Source organism: Leuciscus leuciscus (genome assembly GCF_965113295.1).
Source record: "Leuciscus leuciscus genome assembly, chromosome: 23".
In the NCBI taxonomy this organism is placed as follows: domain Eukaryota; kingdom Metazoa; phylum Chordata; class Actinopteri; order Cypriniformes; family Leuciscidae; genus Leuciscus; species Leuciscus leuciscus.
In genome coordinates, this window is record NC_138747.1 from 12,329,359 (window position 1) to 12,356,799 (window position 27,441).

Genomic DNA, 27,441 nt, shown 5'->3' on the forward strand with positions numbered 1-27,441 from the left:
CCAGAACATTTTAATTTACTTGCTTTTCTCTTTTATTAAACAATTACAAATTATGTTACACATAGTAATATAACTCGGTTTATCCTATACTTTACAGGCAGTCAAGGTATAGCAGCCACCACACTGTGCCATACCCAGTTGACGGCCTTGGTTCACACCAACTATAACGATAATAACAATATTAGTGTCCACATCAATGCACAATATAGTTGTTTATTATAAGCACAGTTTTGTCGCCTGCCGCTTTTTATTCTAGAGCTCTTTAAAGCAGGATGGATTCTGATTGGCTGTCAATGTTTTTATCGTTTATCAGCAAGAAAAAAACTATTCTGAAAGTGATTCAAGTGCCATTATCGTTATAGTTGTGGTGTGGACCTGACTATTCTTTCTATTTAAGAACAATTTTTAGAACAATGGACACTGCAAATTACAAAAATTCCTACAAATTACAAAAATCTACAATATCATAATATCGTATATGGTATAGTATATAATATAAATCCATATGGTAGCCTACAGATACATTGAACATACTTTGTACAATTTACATTTTTGCAAGGTTCTTGCCACAAATACTCTTTCCAGACACATACTTTCATGATGTTTTGTGCAGACAGCACAGGGCCTACCCTAGTGAAAGGCTGAATGTTTTAGTCATGTTTATTAGGGGACATATGTGACATCAAAACAATCCCATCACAGAATGCATCTGTCTCTGCAGAGGATCTGCTTTGGCCTCAGTTTTTGAACCGAAAGCATGAGGATTTAAAGTAGGTTAAATTACAGTGTGGGACTAAAGCCTTCAAACAAGCAGATGGTCAAATTTTGTTTCACAAATAGTGTGCACATATATAATTTACATTCTATATATTCCATTTACTTTTTATATCAATATAAATTAGGTAATCTATAATCAACATGGTAATCGCTCATAAGGGTGCCAGATCCCCCAGAGATGCACAAAGCAAAGCACGAGCCGTATGCATTAGATTCAACTGGTTTGATAAATGACAGAAAATACATTTCTAACCTGTCCAGGCAAGATGTCAGCTGGGTAAATGACTTTCTACAACAGCTCCCAGAGCCATAAATAAAATCGAAACATTTGCCATGTGGAGGAGCCTTGGTTAAATGTATTTAAGAGAACCTGCATTAGCACAGACTAAAGGGAAATCCCACTGTCTGTCTTCAGCAGGACCAGGGGAAGTGCTCTGAGAACCCGGTCGGATTTCATCTGAACAACATCTAAACTTTTGAATGGTAGTTTATTTTACACTGTTTATTATTAATAACACACTAGACATTTTAGGGTAAAAGCTAAAGAGACACTGAACTGAGGCTCATGCAAAAAACGTTGCAAAAGCAGAACTAGCAGTTGTTCTTACAAAAGGATTGTTATATGTTTTGCTTTTAAGAGCACTGAGTCCTTAGGGATCCAGTGCAGAATACTGCTCAAGAGCTGCATGAATATACACTGAGCAAATAAAATAAGAGCCTCTGCAGTGATCTGAAAAAGTGCCGGGTCAGTGTGAAATCTGATGACCATTTTGATGGAATGGACTGAGACATCTCAGCAGGCCAGCCTGATATTGAGCCATCATGCAGAAGCACAGCTGTCAAGGTGAAAATGGGAGGAGGGAACGATGGGAGAAAGAGAAACATGGCACAAAACCAAAGACACAAGTTTAGTGGGCTGGCCACAATCCAGGACAACCACATGAAACCCACCAGACACGTGCGACAGGCCAGAACGAATGACCTTTAATGTTAATAAGACGAAGATGGGACTGTTGAAATTGATTAAAAGAGCTCAGAGATCCAGCACAGGGATGATTCGCCTTTTGTAGGTCAGATATAAGATGGGTTTGAGCTGATTAACAAGGTGCAACATCTGAAAATGAGAAAAAAGCGAGTGCTTCACGTAGCAACAGCAGAATCGAAAAAATTAAGGTCACAGGGAACTCTCACAAATCTTCAGACAGTCATGCTAACAACGGCTGCCATTTGCCGAAACCAGTTTCACAGCGTTTCTGACAATAAAAAAGGTTAAAACGGGGGAGAGAGCAGTGCAATGCAATTGATCTACTGAAAGCCCTAAAAATTCCACTATTGAATCACTAAACAAATGAGACGTTTGATGTTTTTTTTTGCGATCCTCCTTTCTCTCCACTAGACTGCACTTAAGGAAGCACACTCACGGGAACAAACGCTCCGGAGGATCATATTCGCTATGCAGCAATAACACTATGCAAACAACCAATTTGTTTTTCAGTAAACACTGGTCTGCAAGGTTATATTAAATCATTACCATCTTACAAAATACAACCAGTTCTTTTAAAACCAATTGAAACAATTAATAGTAATTTTAAGGAAAAACAGTACTCAAGTTTTACTATGTTTTTTGTTTGAAAGACCCTGGAACACTATGTACATTACATAGTTTGGGGTAGTAAAATAATGTTTTTGAAAGAAATTTTGTTTTGCTCACCAAGACTGCATTTATTTGATAAAAAATACAGTAAAAACTTTATTATTGTGAAATATTATTACAATTTAAAATAACAGTTTTCCATTTTGTTACATTTTGAAATGCAATTTATTCCTGTGATGCAAAGCTGAATTTTCAGCATCATTACTCAAGTCTTCAGTGTCACACGATCCTTCAGAAATCATTCTAAAATGCTGATTTGGTGCGCAAGAGACATTTATTATTATTATCAACGTTGAAAACAGTTGTGCTGCTTAATATTTTTGTTGAAAACATGATTCATTTTTTGGGGGATACTTTTATGAATGTTAAGTTGAAAAAAACCCACAGCATTTATTAGAAACTTTTCTAACATTACTTACTACATGTCTTTTTTGATAAATTTAATGCATGAATTGAAGTATTAATTTCCTTTAAAAATTCTTACTGACCTTTTGAATGGATAAACTCATATTATGAAGAAAAAGATGTACATTAAAGCCAGTTTTATATGTTAATTTAGGCCATGTCTGGTGAAGAATAATCTGAAATCAAAACGGATTAAGTATTACAGAGTGTCCCTTCGGTCCTGCACATCCCTGCAGTGAGGGACGGTCTGGAGGACCAGTTTGGAATCCGTCCACAACATCACACACTCAACAGCCTGACAACTGTGATATTGCTCCACCTGCAGCAGGTGCTTTACAGAAGATGCTATGAGGGAGAGTGGAAATGTACTGCTTAGTTTATTTAAAGGAACAGCAGTATGAGCCTTGTACGGCAAAGTGCTGCAAAAAGATTCAAAATAAAAACCCTATGGGGTTTCTGCTCTGTTTTGTTCTGTAATGACAGAATTTTCTATCCTTATACTGTGTTTACTTTGCACTCACTGCCTCATCTGTCACTAACACACACACACACACACCAAAATATGTTTTACATTAAAATAAGATCTGACACATTCATTATGGCCAGTTTAAGATGAAGTGTCGTCTTTATCTCTGTATAGCACTATGGGCTATACTCATTGGCCCTCGTGCTGGTCCACAATCCTGATAAGAAGAGTTATTGAGATTGTAAGCACACTCGATTGAACGGAGCAAAGCTTAATTAAAGCTCGCAGCTCCCGAGAGTCCCAGGATTCCCTGACATCTATCTATCTCTACACGCCAACCTGCAGGAACAGACCAAATCTCGCCCTCTTTCGCTCTCTCCAAATATACATCTCCATATAGAGATGTTTAAATGTTAATGTTTTAGTAATAGGAAATACACGGATTAATCATTTTAGAAAATAAGGAAAATTAAAACAGAGAGAACTTACAGCGTAATGACGGTAAATGAGTTAAAGCATTCACTGTAAAGCCAGAAATCAGAATAAAAACAGATCATATTTTTCTTATTCCCGTTCCTGCACATTCATCTGTTATTTTGGGGTGTTAACAAACTAAAAAGGGGTTACTTATGTTAGACAATAACAGACAGGTAAACATGGATATCTAGCTTTCCACATGCAATTATGAATGTTTACGAGGCAATGAGGAAGTGTACCATTATTAATTATACCTGTCAAAATGTGAAATTTCCCATGTGAAATGACTGTTTGAGTAGAAAGTTTCATTGGATTTCTATAGAAATTCACACGTCATCTCAAACAGCAGCATAAAGATCGGTTAAAGCTTTGTCTTGAATACAACTGATTAACACAAATACTGTGTGCTAAAACAACAATCAACGTTTCAATGTAGATACGACAAACAATTTCAGCAAAAAGACTGTAAGGGATTTCTTAGGAGACCTGTGTTGATGATAACAACAGGTTAGTGCTGTTTGTTTGTTGTGTCAATAGTGTGTAGTGCACCACATTGTCTGAGTGTGCTGAAAAAGCACACCTGCGAGCACATGGAGTTCACATCATCAGCACTGCGACCTTCCCATGAGCAGGTGACCGAGGACAATGTCATTTGTGACATGCCGGAAGTTGTCTCGAATATAATCGAAATTAGGCTAAAATCCATCCGTACGTCTTTGATACATCGCCGTCCTTCGAGAAATATTATATATATATATATATATATATATATACACACTTTACATTTATAGGGTAAAATTAGAAAGACGAAGCAATCACAAATCAAAGTTAGACTGACGTAAATAATTTAGCAATAGACAAATTCAGACACAATACGAAGACATTACATTTTTCATTTAAACTGTTATATATATACACATGTACACAAAGAAAAATCATATTCAATAGAATAGATTGCAGCTGGCCCTCATGTTCTATACGATAACCATCTATGAAAACTATGAAACATCTGCAGCGACGAAGAGGATAAAAATGCACCGAATTAAAACCCCTTGCATCTAATGAGGTAAAAAGTTTCTATTTTTGGCAACATCCTTGGTGTCGGATGTGTGAAAAAAATCGATCTATAATAAATCAGAATGTGCGTGTTTCTTCTCTTCTGTCTTATTCAGCGGCTGTTGAGGTGGAAATCGACGTTACTGTGGCTCCCAGCAGTTTAAAAACATGGAGCCATTTTAAATGGAATTACATTGGTCGCTGAAGAGAAGATGACCAACACTATCACTCTAAATTATATCACACAATTCCCGTCAGTTTTGTTTATATTCCAAGAACACACCGTACTAGTTCAGTTCTAAAATGAGGCATTTAACTCACCAAACAGTCTTGAGGAACAATACTTGGATTTGACTAAGGAAAAATCCCTCACAAAGATGTTGAAGTGAACGGAGGCTGGTAGAAGGGCTCGTCCGCACGTTTCTCTGCTCGCAGTCTCTGCCAGTAGCCGTGTTTTGATGTCACTCGGTGGGCGGGGCCTTCTGGGCTACCCACATTACACTCAACGTTTGGAAGACCCCTCACACGCGATTTATCGCCCCCGTGAGGTTATCTACATGGATATCGTGTCACGTCTTTATCGACAGTTATGTCTTTTTCTTTAGTTCCGCAATATTTTTTCGACTAAAGAAAATCACCAGTACACCAGGTATACACATATGCATACAAAGTGCTTTTATTGTAACTGTCTCCAACTCAACAGCTGGGCAACATGTTAAACAAGCATATCGTCATCATAATGCAGTATATATATATAGAGGGAATACCGTTTTCCAGTCATAGGCTACAGTATTGAAAATACGTGAGTAAATAATTACAGAATTTTATATATGTGTTCATCAAGATAACTAATATGCATAGATTTAATTTTAGGAACTACAATTGCAATACTGAAATGCATTCAGAATGAGAAAATTCAGTATTTCCAGTTTCTGCTTTTAGACAAACAGTCATGTGGTTCAGTCTTTGTTAATACTAACTCCTGGTTTCACAGACCAGGCTTAAGCCTAGTCCCAGACTAAAATGCATGTTTGAGTTGTTTTAACTGAAAGCAACTTGCACTGAGATATCTTAAAATATGTCAGTGCCATTCTGTCTCAAGATGCACACCAGTAATGTTTTTTTTCTGATGCATGTTTATAAAAGCTACTTAAATGTCCTTATTGAACTAAGGTCTAATCCTGGCTTAATCTAAGCCCTGTCTGTGAAACCAGGCCTAAACATTTGATGGCTAATCCATAATGAAGTGATGTCACAGACTACATTTACTGCAAAAATCTTAAAGTAATGCAGTAATTATGAAATTCACAGTTGTTCAGAAATAAATATGCAATATTCAAAAAACATTTGAACTTTCTAAGCATAAGGTCCTTTAAATACAGCGGAGCACATAAACAATAGTTTCATTGTGTACATTTTACTTCAGTTTCACAGTTCACACCCAACCTGTTAAATGGAGGTTAATGGATACTAACCTTTGAACAATGCAGGACTGATCCTTATTTTGACTATCCAGTAGGTTTTTAGAATAAACATGATTAACTTAGTTAAAAAAAAATTATATATATATACACCTTTCAGCAAACATACATTTAGGTATTTTGTTATTTGCACCTGTAATGTGAAAGAGAAAGGATGAAAAGGATCTGGATCACATTTGCTGTAAAGGGATAGGTGGGGAGATAAAGTTTTGCAACATTCAATCCTAACTCCAAGTCCACAGTCAGAATCACAGATTCTGTAACAAACACCTTGTATAGTTTCACATTGTTCTCAGTCTAATGTTCTTTAGGCTCTTTGGTTTCGTGGCCCACTTTAGGAATGTATTAAACTGAGGTAGTCCTGTGATGATAGTGAAATTTGCCCTGGCGCCCTCATGTGGCACAAATCAGAGCGATCTGTTGCACCTTTCCCAGTTCATTTAGCAGCTGTTTGATGCTTTGCTTGAGTTCAGGCAGACGGTCCAATGGCTCTGGAGGCTCCAACTCACCCGTGCAGTCCAGCCAGTTTTCAAGCACTGAAACAAGAAACGATGTTTATGAATAATTAGTGTTTTGATGTATTAGCTTTAATGTATATGAAACATTCCCATTATACAAATCACCAAATGAAAAATTGCTAAACATAAATCCAGCCCCCTGAAACCCTCTGGCACACCATCAAGCTCCCTTTCGATGAAGTCCATCCTGCGAGTAACTTCTTCTTGTAAAGTCTCGATGTGTTCCAGCAGGTTGATCCTCCACTGCTGGGGCTGAGCTGCGCCCTTTACCCCGCCTCCATCACCACACGCCTCACGATTCTCTCCTGCATCCTACAATGTCATATTCACTCATTACTTACATTGCAGCATTCAATGTAATTAACATTCAGTCACAAACAATATAAAAGCCTAGAGACTTTGAAAAACAATTAAAAAAAATCTTACCAACCCCAAACTTTTGAACAGTAGTGTAGACTAGTCAGTCTTTAGTGTCACATGATCCTTTATAAATCATTCTAATATTGCTGATTTGGTGCTCAAAAAAATATTATCATTATTATTATTATCGATGTTGAAAACAGTGCTTCTTAATGTTTCTGTGGAAACCATGATGCATTTTTTTTCAGGATTCTTTGATGAATGGACAGTTCAAAGAATGAAACTTATTAGAAATATAAACCTTTTATAACAAAACCTTAACTGAGCCCTTGCTAAATGTAGAAAAAGTATGAATTCCTTGATGAAAGTATTAATTTCTATAAAAAAAAAAAATCTTTTGAACAAATGTACTTATTTTGAAATGCACTTTTTAAGTTCGCTGAATATCTTTAAAGGAATAGTTCAACTCAAAATAAATCCTAAATGACGACTAGTCGTTTTATTATGACATCAAACCAGTCGTGGTGTGTCTAAATGAGCCATATTTTAATAGATGCAGATGTTTAATGTTCAGTACGTATTTTAAATATTGATGGACCTCTTGGACCACTAATACTTTTATTGTGCTTTCTATCATTTTGGAGCTTAACAGCACAAATCCCCATTCACTTTCATTATATAGAAAGAAATGGCCCATTCTTCAACATTTCTATTCTATTAAAATTCACTTTTAGATGTACTATTCCTTTAAAAATGTCAGCTCATTGTAGGATCAGACCTTTTGATTTGACCGTAATAATTATATTTCACAGAACTGGACCGTGTTAATCACATAATATTAACCTCATTTGACCCTCACCATCCTGTGGTTGAACAGCTGAGTACTAGATGTCTTCAGTAGTGCTGGTTGGATCTCTCCATAATAGCGTTGTTCATTCTTCAGCACTCTCTCTGTGTTGTGTGATCGATCTTCCAACACTGACTCAACCCGTGTCTTCAGCACCAGCCTCGGCTCCAATACTTGGTACAGAGTTTGTGGCTTTTGGTAGCAGTGCTCACTGCTAATGTAGTCCTGGAAGGATGAAGAGAAGGGCTCTTTATGTAGAATGACTTCTGAAGGTGCTGATGAAGAAACGGTTTTTGCGTCTGGAAGAGCCATGCTTTTTATCCTGGATCTCTCAGTCAGCTTCCACGGCTCCCGCCACAACTTGAGGTCTGGATGAGTCTGGCTCCTGCAGAAAGGGGTGTAACACTCTTTTCATGTGGCTTTTCAAACAGTCTTACTGGTTAAAACAGAGATAAAACAGCATCACTTAGGCCGCATTTACAAGTGACCCAATTCAGATTTTTTCCTCCCATGTGGCAGAGATCGGATATGACCCACAAACATGCAAACAGGAAAAAAGCACATGGATTCTGCTATGAACTGGATATGTGCATTTGCGAATGACGTCAACTCGGGTGGAGAAAAACTGCGATCACGTGACTCTTTTCAATGGCGCAATGGAGGACGAAGGCTCAACCCAGTGGAGTCATGATGAAGTTTTATATATTTTGGGTCTTTGGGGCGAAGGGACAGTGCAGGCAAAAAAGCAGGGTTGTTACAGAAACAAAGGCGTATTTTAAGAAACAAAGGCGAGATGGGAACGCACTGTTTTAAGCACTCGTGGCTACTGTGCCAACATAAAATCAAAAGCTTAAAAAGCAAGTACAAGGTAGTCAAAGATCACAACAACAAGAGTGATAATAGCCATATTACATTCCCATTCTACAAACAAATGGAAGGCGTTTTAGCTGCCGACCAACTGAAATACTAAATAGTTTTAGAGAGGAAGATGCCGCGTCGCCAGTGGACTGTCAAGAGCCGGAGTGTGAGAAAATTAAAGTTACAGGTAAGGTAAATTTAAGTTTTTGCAGACATTAGCTGGCATATAAACGTTATTTCAGCCATTGCCAAATTAGAAAAAGTGACGATATATTATTGTGTTAGCCTATAACATTAGATACAAGGGTGTAATGTGTAATGACCTAGCTATCATCAAGTGAATAGTGTAAATGAAGATATCACACACAAAAAATCGGATATAGTCAACGAGTGGGCATCAAGACCTGCAGTGTAAATGTGGCCTTACTGTAGGACGCTGATTTTGAGCTGCAGGCCATTGAGGACTTCCAGCACATGCTGAACGTCCCCTAACAGCTGATGAGTGGCTGCGATCTTCTTGCCATTCTGATGGGAGTAGTTCTCCAGGAAAGAGAGGCCATACATATGGCCGGTGCTAAGCCAGTCCCTGTCATACCAGTACCGCAGGCTCTGTCTCTGACCTCTGGTCTGCCCTGGATACACACAAACAAATGCACTGGTAAGCCAAAATTGACTTAAAACGGCAGAAAATTCCCTAATTCCCTAGCAGGAGAAAGGGGAATTGACAAGGTGACAAGAAATGCTGAGTCAAACTACTCAAACTGCCACTCATCCTGAGATCTATATTAGAGTTTTGTTTAACATGCATCACTTCCAAACCTGGAGAATCCCGGCAAATGAAGCAAGCGTATCGTTCTGGAACGTTCTCTTCCAGGAGGCCCATACAGGTTCCATGCTGCCAGTACAGACACTCTTCACACTGAGGTTCAAGAGAAAAAGCAACAAATGTGATCGTTGTTAAAAGTTAAAATGTTAAAGCTAAATTTTCTATTATAACACAATATTTCTATTTTAAAATTTAATTTATTCATGTGATGTCAAATCAATATTTTCAGCAGCCATTACTCCAGTCTTCAGTGTCACATGATCCTTCAGAAATCATTCTAATATGCTGATTTGGTGATCATTAACTCTTTTGTAACATTAGAAATGTCTTTACTATCACCTTTGGTCAATTTAATGCATCCTTGCTGAATACAAGTACTAATTTCTTTACTGACCCCCCACATTTTGAATGGTAGTGTACAGGCCAAATGAATGGTCACCTGTAACATGAAGTCATTTTCCTCTTCTGCTTCACACACACAGCGGACAGTTTCCTGACTTCCTGTAGTTGAGGCAACAGAGCTACAGCTGAGAGGTGAGGCAATGACATCCAGATCCACCCCCATTTCATCTTCACTCCAACCACAGCTGTCAGAGGACCAGTCTGAAATGCTATCCTCATCTGGAAACATATTACAAAACTTGTATTATGAGGTAAAAAGTCAGATAATCTCAAATCGCAAAAATCTATAAACTCTACAAAACATTTAGACAGGAAAACTTCAGTTAAAGCACTGCTGAATGTACTAACAGTGAAAATATAAATTGACAGGAAGTGGATGAATAGCAGAGCAAAATGTTTTTTTTCTTCTTAAATTATAAAATGCAAGATGTTTTGCATAGCATATGACGTATGATAATATAACATTGTTATGAGATTATATAATACAATTTACACTTCTATAATTTATATTTCTACTTGTATTATAATTTACTGTTACGAACATATTTTAGTTCAATTACAGTTGTTGTGCATAGAAATAAAGATTTACGATCACTCAAAAATCAACACTTCAGGAATTGTTTGCATTGTCTGTAAATAAATGCTGCTTTTCTTTACCTGATGTGGTTTTCTTCATCTTTTTCTTTTCCTTCAACTTTATACGCAAGAAGTCTCTAGTCTGTTTCTCTTTTGACCTGTCACGTTCTTTCACGCCTTCTACAAAAGGCAAAAAACAAAGCTCAGTTAGACCTTCAATTAAATAACACTGAAAATCCCAAATCCTTTCTGTGAAATACAATATAAATTTTATCCATCAGCCATACCCATTTCCATAAATCTCCTCTCTCTTTCCTTGTTGAAGTATCTATGCATGTTGCTGTCTAGCTGATTGTCTCTGGTCTTATCCCTGGTCTTGTCCTTCAGTGAAGGCCATCGTTGGTAATTCTGTGCACTGACAACAGGGGGCGCAAGAGAGCGTCTCTTCGCGGTCACCTGCGCACACTCATGTGATGTAACGCACCTCTTCTTAGAGCCATCCTGATTATTAAGTGCAGTCTGTTTGTCCATTGCCCGGATCGGGTCTGGCTCCATCAGACGATCATCTCCATGGTAGTATTTCATATGATAGTGCAGTAGTTTTGCTTTGCGGAAAGACTTCGTACAGCCAGGAGCGCTGCATTTATATGGATTATGGTCCAAGTTGATCGAGAGCACTGGTGGCGGTTGGTTTCTGATGACTCTGTATACTGTGATAAGTACAATTTACATTCATCATCACTAATTCAAGATGATTCTGATTGTTTTCATTAATTAGTAGAGATCATTACTCACATGGTTCTCTGCTGAACCGGTTGGGGTTGTGGAAGGCTTGTTTTCTAACTGCTACAATTTAAAAAGAACAACAACAAAAAACCATGATCAAAATGAACCAGGTCTTATTTGAGTAAATATGTGTGGATGTAGTGGATGGAATCTCACCTGTAGGCTTAAAGGTTTCTGATTGGCACTGAGCCTTAGGTTCTGATGTGTCATTGGATGGTTGTGTCAGGCATAAGGGGTCTGATCCTTTTCCTTGAGTTCTCTGATTGGTGGATTCGCATATGGGCTTGCGATCATTATGAAAAGTTTTTTCTGGAGGAAAGAGATGAATGATGAGGAAATCTACCATTATGGCACTAGTAAACAATTTTTTTACATAACAGTCATATACTCAAACCTGAATCAGTCTTGGTTTTTTTGGAGCTCCTTCGTGCCATTGAAAGTCTCCTCTTCCCTAGAGAAAATAAACTTAAATGTTAAATAACCTTGAATAAATGAAGCCTCACCAAATAATAGAGCTGCATGAATTGATTTTTTCTGATAATTGCATTTGTGATTAAAAAAAAAAAAAAAACTGAGTATTTAAGAAAAGGCTGTCTTCATTTTTTCATGCTCAAACATTAAACCACAGAGCCTTTATTTCAGTAGAAAACTGCAGAAAACCCTTATATCTCTTTTGTTGAAAACAGTCAGTTTATAAGGGCTTCTCATTACAAGTTTGATGAAAATGGTTGGTGCATGTTTGGTTCCCAAGTCAAACCCAGAGCAGATGCAGAGATGAGTTTGTGTGGAGCAGCATTTACTGCAAATCAAGCCACTCTGAGAGGACGAAAACACTGGATCATAAACTGCTCACATGTAAAAAAAAAATAAAAATTTTAAATAATAATTGTGGTGTAAATTTTATTTTGATTACTTGTGCAGCTCTCCCACATGGAGTTGAACAAATAATGTTAGTTTCAAACATGTTTCCAAAATATTCCCCCTGCTATTGGTCAGTCAAACAAATAGCCCCAACCCCAAACTCAACACCATTGGTTGAGCCACTGTTACCGGGTAGGGGCAGTTCTCAAACAAACAGAACATTGTTTTGGTACCGCCACAGAACCGCAGTGTTTATACTTTTCAGGGAAATCAACCTACAAATCAATCACTTGTATCCAGTCAAGAAAATCACTTTGAATAGTTTAACTTTGTACGTACTTCTTATTCGCTGCCTCCGTGACTTCCTGTCATGAGGAAGACCTTGTCCTTTGATTTCCTCCTCTTTTCGTTCCAGGACTTCTGCTTCCTCGTTCTCATTTCTCTTTACCGCCCCCTCATTAAAGTTCAAGCCCAAATCTAACACCACAGAGTTCTCCATTTTCAAGCTGGTCTTCTCTTCTCTCTCCTCAGGCCCTGAGCCCCTCTTCAGAAATAACTTACTGTAGTTGTGCTGCGCTATTTGCTCCAAGACTGTCTCTCCCTCTGCATCTTCCTCCTTTATGCTTATATTTTGCACTTCAATGCATTTCCCATTCCCATTGCTTTTATTCTTTTCACCTTCCTCTCCATCCAAGACTGAGTTCTCATCCTCCTCTTCCTCAGGAACACGGTCAATCTGTTTATCACCGCTGGCTTCATTCTCCTGCATTTTCTTGTCCTTTACTGTCTTTTTTACCATTGGCTTCTCTCCATTTTTGTCAGTTAGTTTCTTTCTACACTAATTGGAGAGAATGAGAGAATGAGTAAAAGAAGAGAAGGCCAAAATTGGTACTGAAATAGAGACGCAACATGAATAGAATACAAATACAAAATGAACCTCTTTGGTGAAGGGCTTCACGTGGATTCCTTTGACTGTTTGGATGACCCCGTCATAGAACTTTACAGTGTAGGATGCTGCAGGAGCATTTTGTACATTTGAATCACATTTGAAACATACAATTTCAATTTGAAAAAGAATCTGTTCACATAACATTTGTTTCATGCAATATTTACATCAACAGCTTACCATCTTTGTTGACGACCAAGACTTTAGCAGGATAAAATCGACAGTCAGACCAACTGGCAAGAACTTTGTCATTCACATGAAATCCCTGCAAAAAAAAGTATGAATTAAAACAGAATTTATTCATTTGCATTTTACAATGGTTTTAAATGTGGTTTAACCAATCAGTATTTAGGTTCAAATTATCAGATTTTTAAGAGACTTATTGACCTTGACACATAGTTAAGTGGGTCTGCTTTTCTGCATGCTAGCTACACCACAAAACTAATATAAACAAATATTAATAAGCACTGAAGTTGTGTAGTAATATACACTACTGTTCAGGTCTGTAAGATAGAAATAAACACTTTTATTCAGCAAGGATACATTAAACTGATCAAAAGTGACAGTAAAAACATACATAATGTTACAATAGATCTCTAATTTAAATAAATGCTTTCTTTTGGATGTTCTATTCATCAGAGAATCCTGAAAGAACCATGGTTTCCACACAAAATATTAGAAAGTATAAACTTTCTAACTTCAAAACTTACATAGAAACATAAGTAATTAAAATGTATTATTATAACGTTATTATTGTACAATTTAAATGTAGGAAGAAGTGCACTGCCCTACAAATCAGTTCATTTTAACCTTTAATATTATAGTGATGCATCATCTGGATTCCCTGTATAGTTTATAGCATTAGTTGAGAGAGATTTTTTCCTTGAGGAAATATTACCATGTACTGTAATGTTTTCAAAATTGATAATAATAAGAAATGTTTCTTGATCAGCAAATCGTGTGACACTGAAGACTGGAGTAATGACGCTGAAAATTCAGCTTCGCCAAAAGGAATAAATTACATTTTAAAATATCTTAGAAATGTTATATGTTATAATATTATTTCACAATATTACAATTTTACTCAATTTTTTTTTTATCAAATACATGCAGCCTTGATGAGCTTCTTTCAAAAACATTGAAAAATCTTATGACCCCAAACTTTCAAACAGTAGTGCTTATATATAATTTTCTAACAAAAAAATAATAAAGGATTACGCCAAAGTACTTTACAATGTTTTCTTTTCAATCATTTAATTATTTTAATGAGGCTGTATCCCCCTGAATAAAAACATGAAAAATATCAAACATTTTAAGTCAGAAATTAAAAACATGTTCACCATAGTATGTGTACTCAACCCATTGTATCATGTATGTATGAATTGCATTTTTAATGTATCCAATGAATGAACAATTAGTTAATTACAAATTATATTTGTGTATACTGGTTGATGCAAGATTTGCTTTTGTGATCCACACAGTAATAATCAGTTGAAAGAACAACAGGACTGATGCAGCATCACATTCATATCTCACTGAACAGATTTATACGCAAGTCTGATCCTAGATTAGCTTGCAAATACTGGGATTTTTGAGGAGCAGTCTGTGACTCACAGGGATAATGCTGTCTTCCTGCCGTCCCTCTCTCCTCAACTGAACCCTCTCCATGGGCCTCAGATACGGACTGGCCCAGTCAAACCACTCATCATAGCGATGGCTCCACTGGCGATAGTGGATTAAGACTTTCTCATCCTCGTAGTCAATCTTCTCAATGTTGGCAGCATACCTGGGAGCGAAATCACATACGGATAGCTTGCTATAAAAAGGAGTGATGGACAGGCTACAAAAATGACTGTTTTTAAAAGAATGGCACTTGCCAGTTCTTCAGACTGTCCCGTGCTTCAAGAGCAGCGCCCACCTCAAAAGTTATTCCTCGTCTGTTAGGAGGCGTATTGCTCATGTTGTCAGCAAATACCTAATATGAAAGTGTCACATTTCAGTAACCGCCCAGTGAGGATTACATTACATAGATCATTCTCAAATCAATACTAGGGCTGGGTTAATATCGATTTCTCGATTTAGTCGATCCTCATTTTGAAGAACCGATATTGATTCTTAAATCCCATTTATTATCAATCTTTCAGTCTATGTTGTTGATGAATGGACAACGCAGCGTACCTACCATCCAATAAATCGCGATAAGCTTTGTGCTGTTACTTCTGATAAGAAACAAAATCTCAGCTTTCAAATTTTGTCACTCTTATTTTACGAAATCAAACGATAAATACCGTTTTGACGCTCTTTTATGTGGCGCGACAGATCGCTATAGCGCCTTAATTCAAGCGAAGCTGCAGCGCTAAGGGCACGTGAACGTTTTTACGCTTTACTACTATTTACAGCACAAAATAAACATGAATGAACATCAGAAGGAATGTTGAAAGATAGGCCTACAGTACAACTTACCAAAATCTGCATCACAGATCATGTAATCACTTACCCAATGTCACGTAAAGTTACATTTACCTCAGAAAAGCAATTCAAAACTCGTTAGTCAGCTAGAAAATTAACTCCAGATAGGAGCATTTTGCTAAATATATGCACTATATTGCATATATTCATTGTACTGTATGTTTACTTAACCTGTTCTTCAATATTTAATGTATTTTTAATAAATCCGCCATGTTTTTATGACAGCCACCATTTAAGTGTTTACATTTTTTTTAAACCGAGTAGAAACATAAGTAATTAAAATGTATTATTATAACGTTATTATTGTACAATTTAAATGTAGGAAGAAGTGCACTGCCCTACAAATCAGTTCATTTTAACCTTTAATATTATAGTGATGCATCATCTGGATTCCCTGTATAGTTTATAGCATTAGTTGAGAGAGATTTTTTCCTTGAGGAAATATTACCATGTACTGTACCTGGTAGTCCACAATTAATCGATATCAAATTGAATTGAATCAAAATCTAAGCGTGAAATTTGTGTCAATTTCCAGCCCTACTTAATACATTCAAGTAGACTATTTGAGAGCTAACATGAGAGAAAATAACCCTAATGAAATGTAGTAAAAGTGATTAAATTTTTCCTTTTCCGATAAATATAATTATAACATTAGCTGACACTCTTAAGTCTGAACTGTATCATTAATAATTAATAATAATAACAACCACAACTGTATTTTGACAGGAAAACAATTATGTACAATTATTAACAATTATGTATTTATTGTCACAGCTTGCTAAAATCACATAACAAGGCCACTGGTTACTGACAAAATAGCACTGTTTTGTAAAAACAAACTTTTAACAAAAGTATTTGACTTGTAATATAAATCTTTCAGATACAACTTTGATTTTAATAATGTATTTTTAAATGTTGAAATAAACTTTAACTAAGATTAATAATAAATACATTAGAATTAGTTATCAATGTTAGTTCATGTCAACTAATGTAGTTAACCAATGTCAACAAAAGATTTGTATTTTTCATGCTACACGTTTTCATTACCATTAATATTATTAAAATAGTTTAATGCATAATTAAATTAATAATTATTTAAATGTTTATGCTTAAATCACAAGATTTATTGTTTTGACTTTTGAAAGCCCTGATATTCCATAATTTCTTTTTATAGGTCTATCAAGGAAAAAGCGAAATCTTTCCCAGTACTGGATCATCTCTGATCTAGAAACAGTGTAGTAGGTGCACAGAATCCAGGTCATGGCATCATGCCACTAAACACAACGCGAACAACAGACTTAGCTTAATTATCAATAGCCTACTTAACTAAGACTCTTATTTCTATATGTAACTTTTATGTTTAAGTTTAAATTCATCATTCGGTTTCTATTAATAGAAATGCTAGGAACAGGATATTAGATCTATCAAAATGTTACCAAACTACAAAATAAACCATAACAAAACACACTTATTTAACTTATTTGCTCTTGTCTGAGAAGTAATATAGGTGAGAGTGATTAAATCAGATTTTTTTCGGGGGCCACCAAGTGCCTGACAATGACAATGGAAACAATAGAGATGCCATATATTTCAATACTACACTACATGGCTGCTTATTATTCTCATATTACATATTCCTGCCTGTATTTAGCCAAAATCAGACAGGGGACATCATTTAAGACGATTTGAAATGCTACAGGATCATTTTCATCTTAGTGAAAACACAAGCAGACGTTAACTTCCTGACTGATCCACACCCTCCACGAGAATAATGACATGGATAGTAATGGGCGAGTACATCGCCACTCCCACAAATACAAGCTGTAAATCACAACATGCATCTATCAATGCACATGTTACGCCATTTATTTAATTAGCGTTACCTAAAATCTGCAATTACAGATTCAGTTTTCTAAAACAGCATCTTTAAACATATCTTACTCGAGCAAAGTCTTGCCATTGCGAAAACAGTATTGTATAATGCTATAAATCTCAGTTACCTGCAGCGATATCCGTCTCTTTATATACAAAGGCGCGTCGCGTCTTTTATTGTAACCACGTTGGGCGCGAGACGCACTTACTATTTTCCAATGTGTTCCACAGACTACCGGTATGAACAATACCAGAACTGCGCATGCGTCAGCGACTTCGCGTCTATATAAAGACGCCTGGGAGCTTTATTGTGATTCACACAGCACACTGAGCACAGGCATTATTTTAATACATTACCCTTCAAAAGTTTGCATTCATTAGAATTTTTTAAAAGGACATTTATGGTTTTTTAAAATAAATATTCAGAGAATCTTGAACATTTGTTTTATCAGGAAAACACAAAAACATCATGCAGCACAACTGATTTAGATCATTTCCGAAGGATCATGTGACACTCAAGACTGGAGTAATGATGCTGAAAATTCAGCTTTGCATCACAGGAGTAAATTAAATATTAAAATATAAATAAATAAATGTAGCCTTGGTAAGCGTAAGAGACTAATTTGAAAAACATAAACAATTCTTACCAACCCCAAACTTTTGAACAGTAGTCTATTTATATAATGTAACATAATATAGGTATAATGTATAGAGCCTAATTTTATTTAACCACCTAAAATATTAAATAAATAAACAAATCACATCTTTGTGAAACTTTATTTTACTTATTCCTCAACATCCATTTCACACAAAATACACACACAATCCAAATGTTGTATAGAATATTTTGATCATACACAATCGGTCTATAGCACAGAATACTAAATACAAGAATTTAGATTTTCTATTTTCCAACAACTCACCACCACTCAGTTCCATTTATAAGCAACATCAGTAAAATAAGCAGCACTATTTACAAGCTTTATTTACACACAAAAACTCACAAAGAACATGAATACACAAAGGGTACCTGTCTTTTTAGATAAGCCATGGATTTTATTTACTGTTTTCCAAGATTTTACATTTTAATTCTTCAAAGGCTTTTTTTTTTTTTTTTTTTTACAGGCATCATACAATGGCATATAATTTCATTATCACTTCATATATTTGATTCATTTAAAATTTTTTTAGAAGTAGTATTTCCAAATGGTATGTATGAGGCTGTGGACTTCCAATGGGAGCTGAAAATGTACTATTTCATGACTCTGGATTCAATTTTGCATAAATTACATTCCTGATTATCAGGGAGTAGCAATTTCTTTAAAAAAAAAAAAATCATAAAATAAAATAGAAAACTTTCACTTCTTAAAATACTGTATATTATAGGATAGAGTATGAAAAAGTCACATTTTTCTCTTTTCTATAGTTACTCTTAGATCAAACTAAGAACAAATACAACGTTTATACATTTGTCATGTGCATAACAGATGACCTTTTCTTTAAAATCCACAAAGATACTGTCAGGACAAACAAAATAAAGTTTTCTTACAGCCTGTCACTATGACTTACTATACAACACAAGCAGACAGCGTTTGAGTGCTCACAAAGCAATGCATCCATGCAAGTTACTTTGAACTTTGAACCTTGCAATGCACGTTAACGTATGTACCACTAACAATTCGTGATCATCACAACTGAAGATGTGCCTTTTTTTAATGCATTTCTTGAACATGCAAAGAACTTAGGATGAAGGCATGACATTTCTGCCATGTTACCATCAATCTCACTAGTCTTTATATCGAGGAAGTGGGCAGAACACACCTAACTAACAAAACAAACATTGACGTTGTGGAGAGTATTCCAGTTAACACATTTTTCACAAACAATCATCCTTAAAAGTGTACTTTTGTCTAAGATTTTGCCTAGTTTTTGTCCATGTTGTCATATTTGTGAGAAGGTTGTTTGTGTATCACTGAATCATGTACAGCCATTGATACGTAAGGAGAACTTTAAACAATGCCCTCAATGAAACTTGTGTCCAGATGTACAATAAGCATTCGCAGAAAAGACATCTCCTTGCGGGTGTTCTCGAATATGACACGGGGGTCGTCCGACTGGCACCGAAGGCAATTAGGAGCCATTACCATTGCAAGGTTGTTTACGTCCATTTTAGTGACTGCAACATTCGTAGGCTGAGCAAAAACCTGAGGAAGACATGGGACATACATAAGTGAAATAAGACATTTGTTGTGCATTTGAAAGCACTGCTGCCCATTGTGTGTGTTTGAGTGTTGTGGCTACCTGTAGGAAGTGGATGAAGTAGCACAACACCAGCCGGTTGAGCTCAGGCAGCAACTGCACCACGCTGATGGCTGCCACAGGATCATCATAGTTACTGACACACTCCTTGTAGAAACTCATAGGGATAAGAGGCTCTTCCAGCTCACGGTACCAGAGCTTCATCAGAGAGGCTGAGGGAAACATTGGTATAAGATGTCTAAACATGTCTGGTATGTTTCTGGAATGCCAGTAAATATTGTCTTTGGATACGTAATATTCTTATAAATGCATGAGAACAGTTACTCACCAGGAACATTAGGGTCTGACAAATTTTCAGGAATCCTCCACTGGTCCACCTGTAGCTTCAGTGCATTAACTTCATCAATGTCACCAGGGACCCTGTAGGAGGAAATTGTAATGTTACACTCGAGAACCACCAGAGGGAGACAGCACACCATAATTATGCATGAACTAGACTGTGAGTTGGGCAAAATTGTATGTCCCCCAGTTAGTCTTTCTCATCCATAAGTTGTGCAATTTCCCTCCCAAGAGATAAATATATGACAGTAGGGGGAATCTATTTTGAAACTGCAGTTTGCCAAGCAACAAGCTACTCATTACTTGATATGTTTAAAAGGAGAGTTTTGATCGTTCTTGCCTTTGGCTCAAACTAAATCTATCACTACTAGGTACAGAATACTACAATACAAATGGATGCTTAGGACATACATTAACCTAGTTAAAGTGCATAAGTTTATTCCTAACATGAAATTGGCACACTGTTTCACTGTATGTGGGACTGTAGAGAGTTGTAGGTGTTCTAAATCTAGAAGAACTGTGGCAACGTCTCCAAAACGAAGAACCTGAAGAAACCTGCCTCCAAAGCTACAGTACTGTGTAAAGTTTTACGCACTTGTGTAAAAATGCTGTAAAGTGAGGATGCTTTCAAAATTAATGTCATAAATAGGTTTCATTTATCAATTAACTTCCATTTACTAAATGAAATCCATATTTGGTGTGACCACCCCTGTGTTTAAAACAGCTTTTGTCCAGGTACACCTGCACATAGTTTTTAAGCTAGATTTGCAGGCAGGTTTCTTCAAGCGTCTTGGAGACCTTGCCACAGTTCTTCTGGATTTACTCTGTTTTAGTTTTTTTCTGTTTCTTCATGCAATCCCAGACAGATTCGACGATGGTGAGATCAGATCTCCGTGTGGATCAGATCATACCGGCTGTTGTCAGACTCCTTGTACATACAAAAAGCTCACTGGATTATTAAAATGAATGGCAAAAGGAATGTTTGGAAATGTAAACTGATATTTCCTACTGACACACTACTGCAAAAGATATAAATAACTGGCTTTTTTTTGTGTGAAAATACTAACATGCCTAATACTTTTGCACAGGACAGTATATCCTGTAAGGGTTGCCGTAACTGCAAACGGAAGCTCATAGATTCAGTTTAATACAAGCTAAACGTGTTATTGCTTTAGCATGGAAAAGTATTCAAAAGCCCTATTCGGACGGTAATTGTTTCCCATGGGGTCGTAAGGTATTTTCAACATTTACAGGGGCTAGTATGTGATTTTATTGCCGTCCGAATCCAGAATGTCAGTGTTTTTCTCCCACCACCCGCGTAAAAATCCCTGGCCAACTTTTTGAAGGTTGTGTGGTGATTTAATTGCCGTCCGAATCCACATCTCTGAGCTTACAAGAAGAGATCACTTCAAAATTCACTGTTTAAATCCTTTTTGATCACTGTCGAGCACCTTCCTTACGATGTTGCGCTTAACTGTAATCTGCATGCTTTTTAAAGACACTTTTATTACTGAAATGCTGGAAAGTATTTACAAGAACAATATTTCATCACCGCTCCACCTCAGCGAACAAAAAGGAGAAAGAAAAAAAAGCACTATAACTAAATACAATTACAAAATACAGAGTTGAAAAAAGGGAGAGTTTGATTAGCTTAAATGTGTAGTTAACTACACTACAAGTTACGTTGGAGATTTTAAAGGGCACAAAGTCCTTTTAAATAAATTAACAATGTGATGATATGATTTATTTTTGCTGTCAGAGCGAAAACAAGCAATTAGTGAGAGTATTACATTTCTAAATTTCTAATAAAACTGTAAACTAATTGATACATACTACCGTTTAAAAGTTTGGAGTCACTAAGATGTTTTTTTTAAATTAATACTTTTATTTAACTGTGCTAATGACACATGACACGCTAAGCTGGTAGCGTCACAACTTTTAATTTACTTGTCAACACACTCATATAGTAAAATATAGTCTACTCTTCTATTCTGCCTAATTAGTAGTGAGTTAAGCAGGTCTTACCTGAATATCCCCTCAGTCTGAGCTCCACCCAGAGCCAGCACATACTGAGACAGCTGCACTTGCACCCATGGTAACTTCCTGTCTGGGAAGAGTTCACTCTGCCGCTCCATCACTTCCTCTAGAGAGCTGCCGAATAGTGAGGGGGTCATGATGGCACGTCGACTGTGGTCCACCTCCTCCAAGCTAGGCTTACGGAGACCCTTTATGCAAAATAGAGGAATTGCTACTTATCATCTTCTTTCTAAAACATCTGATTCTTCTTCATGTGTATTTGTTAAAAACTCACCTTTTTCCCTCCAGTGACCGCCACTTTCTGGAGCTTCCGGTAGCAGTACTTGGCATATGTGCTGATGGGAAGTGCTAGAGACAAAAAGACATAATATATTATCTATTCTTAGACACAGGATCTGCACAGCCTAATCGCTGACAGATTTACATCTAATGCATCAAAACCTGTTTTACAAGTTAAACACTTTGAGAACTGAGTCACTTTTTTTTGTCTGGAACGTGAGTTCAATATTGCTCTGCAATAGTTGTTATGGCACCAGCGATCATGGGATCACAGCGGCACGTGGGGAGTGAAGCACTTCAAAATGAGTCACTTTTTTAACAATGAATGAAAAATTATTTGGTTCCATCAAAAGTGTGGAGGAGGAAATCCAGCCTGAACATTCTGTTAGTAGTGACTCATCAGATCAACATGTGAACTGGAGGAGAGGAAAAGACAGAGGGGTTTTCTACTAGGCTGTGTTTCATCAATGTGCTGTTCTGTCCTTCTGTTATGTAAGGACTATAAAAGTAGACATTGCAGAACATTTTCCATTACTTAGAATAAATTATATTCACAGATATCACTTGATGTTAGATTCTGAGACAAACTCCAGACTTGTAGAATCACTATGATTTATTGTACATTCAAAAATTTTGAATTTATTGCACTCTGTGCTCAGTATTTTAGAGAAACCACAGCCTGTCTCTTCAGGATTTCTCTAGTTTCACACAAGAGCTTCATAACTCCAAAGTTAAATCCATAGGGGGCATTTCTAATACCGTCACTGCAGGCTTTACGAATCTTAACTAAAGAAGCCAGATGGTAAAAACTTGTGCGGCGATAAAAAGCATCTTTTCTGGAATGTGCCCCAAACTCGACACCCCTTCAGATTTATAGCAAACAGGTGACACACATGCGTGTTGACACAACCTCTTGTTCATTTCCCCGCACCAGACTGCAATTATGTTTAATGAGAGATATTGCATCATAAATTTGCCCTTGATCTCTTTTTTTGGGATTCCTGAACCTAAACAGTTCATTTACAGGGTAAACATACGGATTCTGCTTAATTCTGAATATTTTGCATGACTAAGTGCTGGTGGTCCGGCTCTGAAGCAACAGCTTGCACTCATTTGAAATGAAAGGCAACAATAAAGTGAAGGAAAGCCAGAGGAAACAACAATCTTTTCAGAGGCCACAAATGAGACCACACAGATCTTTGTGGTGACTCCCTATGTCAGAGAGATGAGTAAATTCCTGTTTTACAGCGGCCCCGTCATCAGGGCATTCAGCATCCCAATAAACTCCTCAGCTGAGCCGGCCCTACTTACAGACCAGATCTAACCTTGAGAATCCTCACATAGTGACTCACATCCATCTGCAGCACTATCTGTGAAGTTGACCCACTTATCTGGACATCTGCCCATCAGATCCAACTAAATGACTCAAAATCATTGCAGGCCATGAGCCATATCCTGCTCCTTCAAGTGGCCAGTGGCTGGTGCTAGTCTAATGATCCTGTGACTAGAGATGGCTCATGAGAAGTTCTTTAGCAGTGGCTGTGAGTCAATGTTATGCCTTGCATGCAGGCAGTGAAAATCAGTGTAAGGGATCCTCACTGTGGTGAATGCCACGGCTATGTGTAGGCAGAAATCTGATGAGATCATCAGGACCAATCATTGTGGTAATACAGTAACAAGGTCAAAGTGTCACCATATGGAGGTACAGTCATCTACTGATTAGCACACGTGATGTGTACTGCCCGAAAGGGCTAATTAAAATAGTTTTATTGACCTGTCAAATAATCAATGCTACTAATGCAGTGGGATGCACCCACAAATGAAGAACACTCAATATATATTTAGAGAGACCTGCATACCAACATCTAATTCTTTATCAGTGTATAGTGGTACATTAAATCTCTAGTTGATCCATTACATATTCCAAATCTCTTAAAAATCTCTCAAATGTCTATTTCAACAAACTTTCCTCTGAACAAAGTGAAACAGCCATAGTTAAAGAAAGGGCCTGAGGGGTAGGTACCTTCTGCTTCCTCCTCTGAGCTCTGTTTTCTCTTCTTCCTTGACTTTGAGTTCTTCTTCTTAATATCCTGCTGGTCCAGTATGTACAGGGTTACTGCAAATGAGACGGGGAAAAAAAACAAAAAAACATTGATATATAAAATACTGCTTTCATTTGATATATATGTTTTAGAATAAAATTTGTTAAATTATATGCAAAATTAATTAAATCACAATTAATTGCATGTAAAAAAAAATTATTTGACCTTTATTTGATCAAATATACAGTAAAACTAATACTGTTAAATATTATTAAAATTTAAAATAAAAACTTTTCAATTTTAATATATTTAAAAATGTAATTTATTCCTGTGATGCAAAGCCGAATTTCCCGCAGCCATTCCAGTCTTCAGTGTCACATGATACTTCAGAAATCATTCTAATATGCTGATTTGGTGCTCAAGTAACATTTTCATTTTATTATCAATGTTGAAAAAAGTTTTCTGGTGGAAACCGTGGTAAAAAAAATCAAATAAAGTCATAAAATTATAAAAGTCTTTACTGTCACTTTTGGTAGGTTTATGCTAAATAAAAGTATTATTTCCTTTAAAAAATTATAATAATTGTACTGCCCCAAAAATTGGACTTTGACTTGCGGGGCTGTTGACAGGATGTGTTCTTTGCATTTTTAAGATGCCGTAAGTTTAAAAATGTGTCTTGAGGCCTTCCGTTCCATTCAGTTGTGTTCGTGTCACTGTTTTAGAACACAAGAATGTGTCCTGTATGAACAACTTCTTGATGGTTTGGCGAGACACACTGCCTGTAGCCTAGTTTTTTTTACTAGATTTACTAGAGAAGATTATTTTATAATATTATTAGATTTTTAATTAACTGACAAACTTACTTTTCTTGTCATTGGTTGGCTCCAAGTGCCTCTGAATATAGCCTTCCAGGTAGCAGCAGAACTTGGGTGAAGGAGCGAAGAAGGCGAGGCACACAGCCATAAGCTCCCAGCCTGCTGCCAGACTGCGTGGGCTGGTGTTGCCTGTGGTCTGCCTCACGAGCTGGACATAGAGCTCATCCCTCAGGCCCTGCATGCCCCAACACTTAGTGACAACTAGGAGAGCCGCATGCCGCCGGTCCAACCGTGAAGGTCGGTCTCCCATGTATGCCTGGACGAGCTTAAACATCTCGCAGGCTTCTTTGCGCACAGTGCGGTCGTTGGTCATCAGCATGGGTTTCTTGATGGAGCCGCGGTTCCATGACAGCATGTTGGCGATGGAGACTCGACGGCGGAACAGGCCCTGGGTGTGCATGTTCAAGTGCTTGCTGGCCCAGTCTGCCATGTTGGAGTCTGGGGGTGGTGGCTGACGGAGGGTGGCGTAGGATAGCTGGTAAGCCCCACCATCACCTCCCTGTAAATTGGTATCGCTGGCTATGTGGCGATGAGGGCCAAGTGAGCCCGTTCTGTTGTCTACCATACCTTTCTTTCTGATGTCCAACTGAACCTTTGGCTCCAGAGTTCCCGCCTACAGAGGAGGAGAAACACGGTGAAAACAAAGGTATTCATAAAAAATCTATTTCTCTACAGCTTCAGTTAGTTCCGACTGCCGTTTACTGAACTTGACCCTCTGTTATGTTCTGCAATAATTGCAGGATCGGCACCTAAAATCGTAAATTAACACAAAAATCACAATAATCTCCACCAAACACTATGTAAAAAAAAAAATCCAATCCACTATAGATGAAGTATGACCAATCGCTGACATAAAAAATCCTTCTACAGCAAGACGTTTCTCCTTCTATGTCTCTAAAAAATAGTGCAAATCCAGCAATGGCCTCATTTTGATCCCTAGAGGAATTTTGTCCTGTAATAAGGTCCCTTATGCAGTCATTGCCTCTCTTGCTGTACTGAAAGCTGTATTCCAGTTACAAAATCTAGACACAACTTGTGTGCCAACTTCACTTTTATACCAAATATAGAATATTTAGGACACTGTGGGTCAAATTTACATAAGTCATAGAGGTGATTTAAGCAATACAATTAGAGTTCACCTTTGTAGAAACAATGTGGGTCTATTAAAACCATATGGTTTTTATTTTTATAGTTTTAAACTTAAACTTACAGATCAGTATTATTTAAGCATTACTTATTTACTAGATATATATTACTTACTAATATTTTGAATTAGCTTTTATTTTTATATTTTCAGGTTTTAATTTTCATTTTCATACAGAAAAATATCTATTTAGATTTAATGTATTTTTATTTCACAGTGATTTTTATTTCACTAAATTCAGTGATTTTTGAGTTTGAGTATTTTTAAGTTTAAGTTGTTCCTCTAATATTTATTTATAATTAATAATTTTATTTCAGCTTTATTTCAATTAACAAAACTTTTTTTTTTTAAATAGTTTTAGTTAACAAAAACACCACTGTTATGGATGGATTCCCCATGGTTCCCCATGACACAAGAAACAGAATCAAAACATATTTTCCCATTTTTTTCTCTGTGTATTCACTATCATCTGCCAAAGGTTTTGGGAAGCAGCACATTGAAATTGCCAGTGTGGTGAAATGGCTTATACACCAGGGAATGAGGTGATCTATGATGTCATCAGCTTATGGAACAATCCCCAGCAGGTTCCAAACCCCTATCGACTGCACTGTAGACACACAATTGGTCGGTACAGTGACCACGCCTGTCCAGGACCCAACTGTCCCGTCTGTGTCAGCGATGCTACCATATGGGCCACAGTAGCCATCCTTCCTGCTCAATAGGCGTCGTGTTTTGGAGCTCCACTACGTTCTGGCATTTCACCCATTACCCCCGCAGTTCACTGCTGGACTCATATCAGAGGACCAGGGGTGGGGGGTAGTTGGGTGCG

The 27,441-nt window shown here is 37.0% G+C and overlaps 3 protein-coding genes across 9 annotated transcripts in view; all 3 read right to left on the reverse strand.

Annotated features, from left to right (window-relative positions):
• The window catches only part of ndrg3a (ndrg family member 3a), a 34,951-nt gene extending 29,637 nt beyond the window's left edge, over positions 1 to 5,314 (reverse strand). Inside the window, exon 1 of one of the 3 annotated variants that reach the window (XM_082156340.1) lies at positions 5,157 to 5,314. The gene's annotated coding sequence lies outside the window, so the exon portion shown is untranslated. The remainder of the gene's footprint in view (positions 1 to 5,156) is intronic. The other 2 variants (XM_082156339.1, XM_082156342.1) reach the window with 2 other exon arrangements.
• A 175-nt stretch (positions 5,315 to 5,489) lies between these two features.
• Positions 5,490 to 17,878, reverse strand: phf20a (PHD finger protein 20, a). Of its 4 annotated transcripts, none has more exons than XM_082156335.1 (17): positions 17,766 to 17,878; positions 15,174 to 15,271; positions 14,911 to 15,082; positions 13,477 to 13,561; positions 13,288 to 13,364; positions 12,690 to 13,188; positions 11,884 to 11,940; positions 11,646 to 11,798; positions 11,499 to 11,546; positions 10,991 to 11,413; positions 10,785 to 10,883; positions 10,165 to 10,346; positions 9,719 to 9,818; positions 9,327 to 9,531; positions 8,054 to 8,426; positions 6,993 to 7,146; positions 5,490 to 6,852 (listed from the first exon to the last, which is right to left on the reverse strand). In XM_082156335.1, the coding sequence occupies exons 2-17, from the start codon at positions 15,254 to 15,256 to the stop codon at positions 6,710 to 6,712; spliced, it is 2,853 nt and encodes a 950-aa protein (XP_082012461.1). In that variant the 5' UTR covers positions 15,257 to 15,271; positions 17,766 to 17,878; the 3' UTR covers positions 5,490 to 6,709. The 4 variants fall into 4 exon arrangements, with proteins under 4 accessions (XP_082012461.1, XP_082012460.1, XP_082012462.1 ...); XM_082156334.1 differs by having other exon boundaries at positions 11,499 to 11,549; XM_082156336.1 differs by having other exon boundaries at positions 11,499 to 11,549; positions 15,215 to 15,271; positions 17,766 to 17,858.
• Positions 17,879 to 18,397: 519 nt separating this feature from the next.
• The window catches only part of arhgap46a (Rho GTPase activating protein 46a), a 42,167-nt gene continuing 33,123 nt past the window's right edge, over positions 18,398 to 27,441 (reverse strand). For both annotated transcript variants that reach the window (XM_082155051.1, XM_082155052.1), the window contains 7 exons: positions 25,457 to 26,081; positions 24,575 to 24,667; positions 22,547 to 22,620; positions 22,261 to 22,460; positions 20,225 to 20,316; positions 19,939 to 20,108; positions 18,398 to 19,841 (listed from right to left, as the gene is read on the reverse strand). In XM_082155051.1, coding sequence (XP_082011177.1) covers positions 19,647 to 19,841; positions 19,939 to 20,108; positions 20,225 to 20,316; positions 22,261 to 22,460; positions 22,547 to 22,620; positions 24,575 to 24,667; positions 25,457 to 26,081 — 1,449 coding nt within the window. In that variant the 3' untranslated portion in view covers positions 18,398 to 19,646. The remainder of the gene's footprint in view (positions 19,842 to 19,938; positions 20,109 to 20,224; positions 20,317 to 22,260; positions 22,461 to 22,546; positions 22,621 to 24,574; positions 24,668 to 25,456; positions 26,082 to 27,441) is intronic.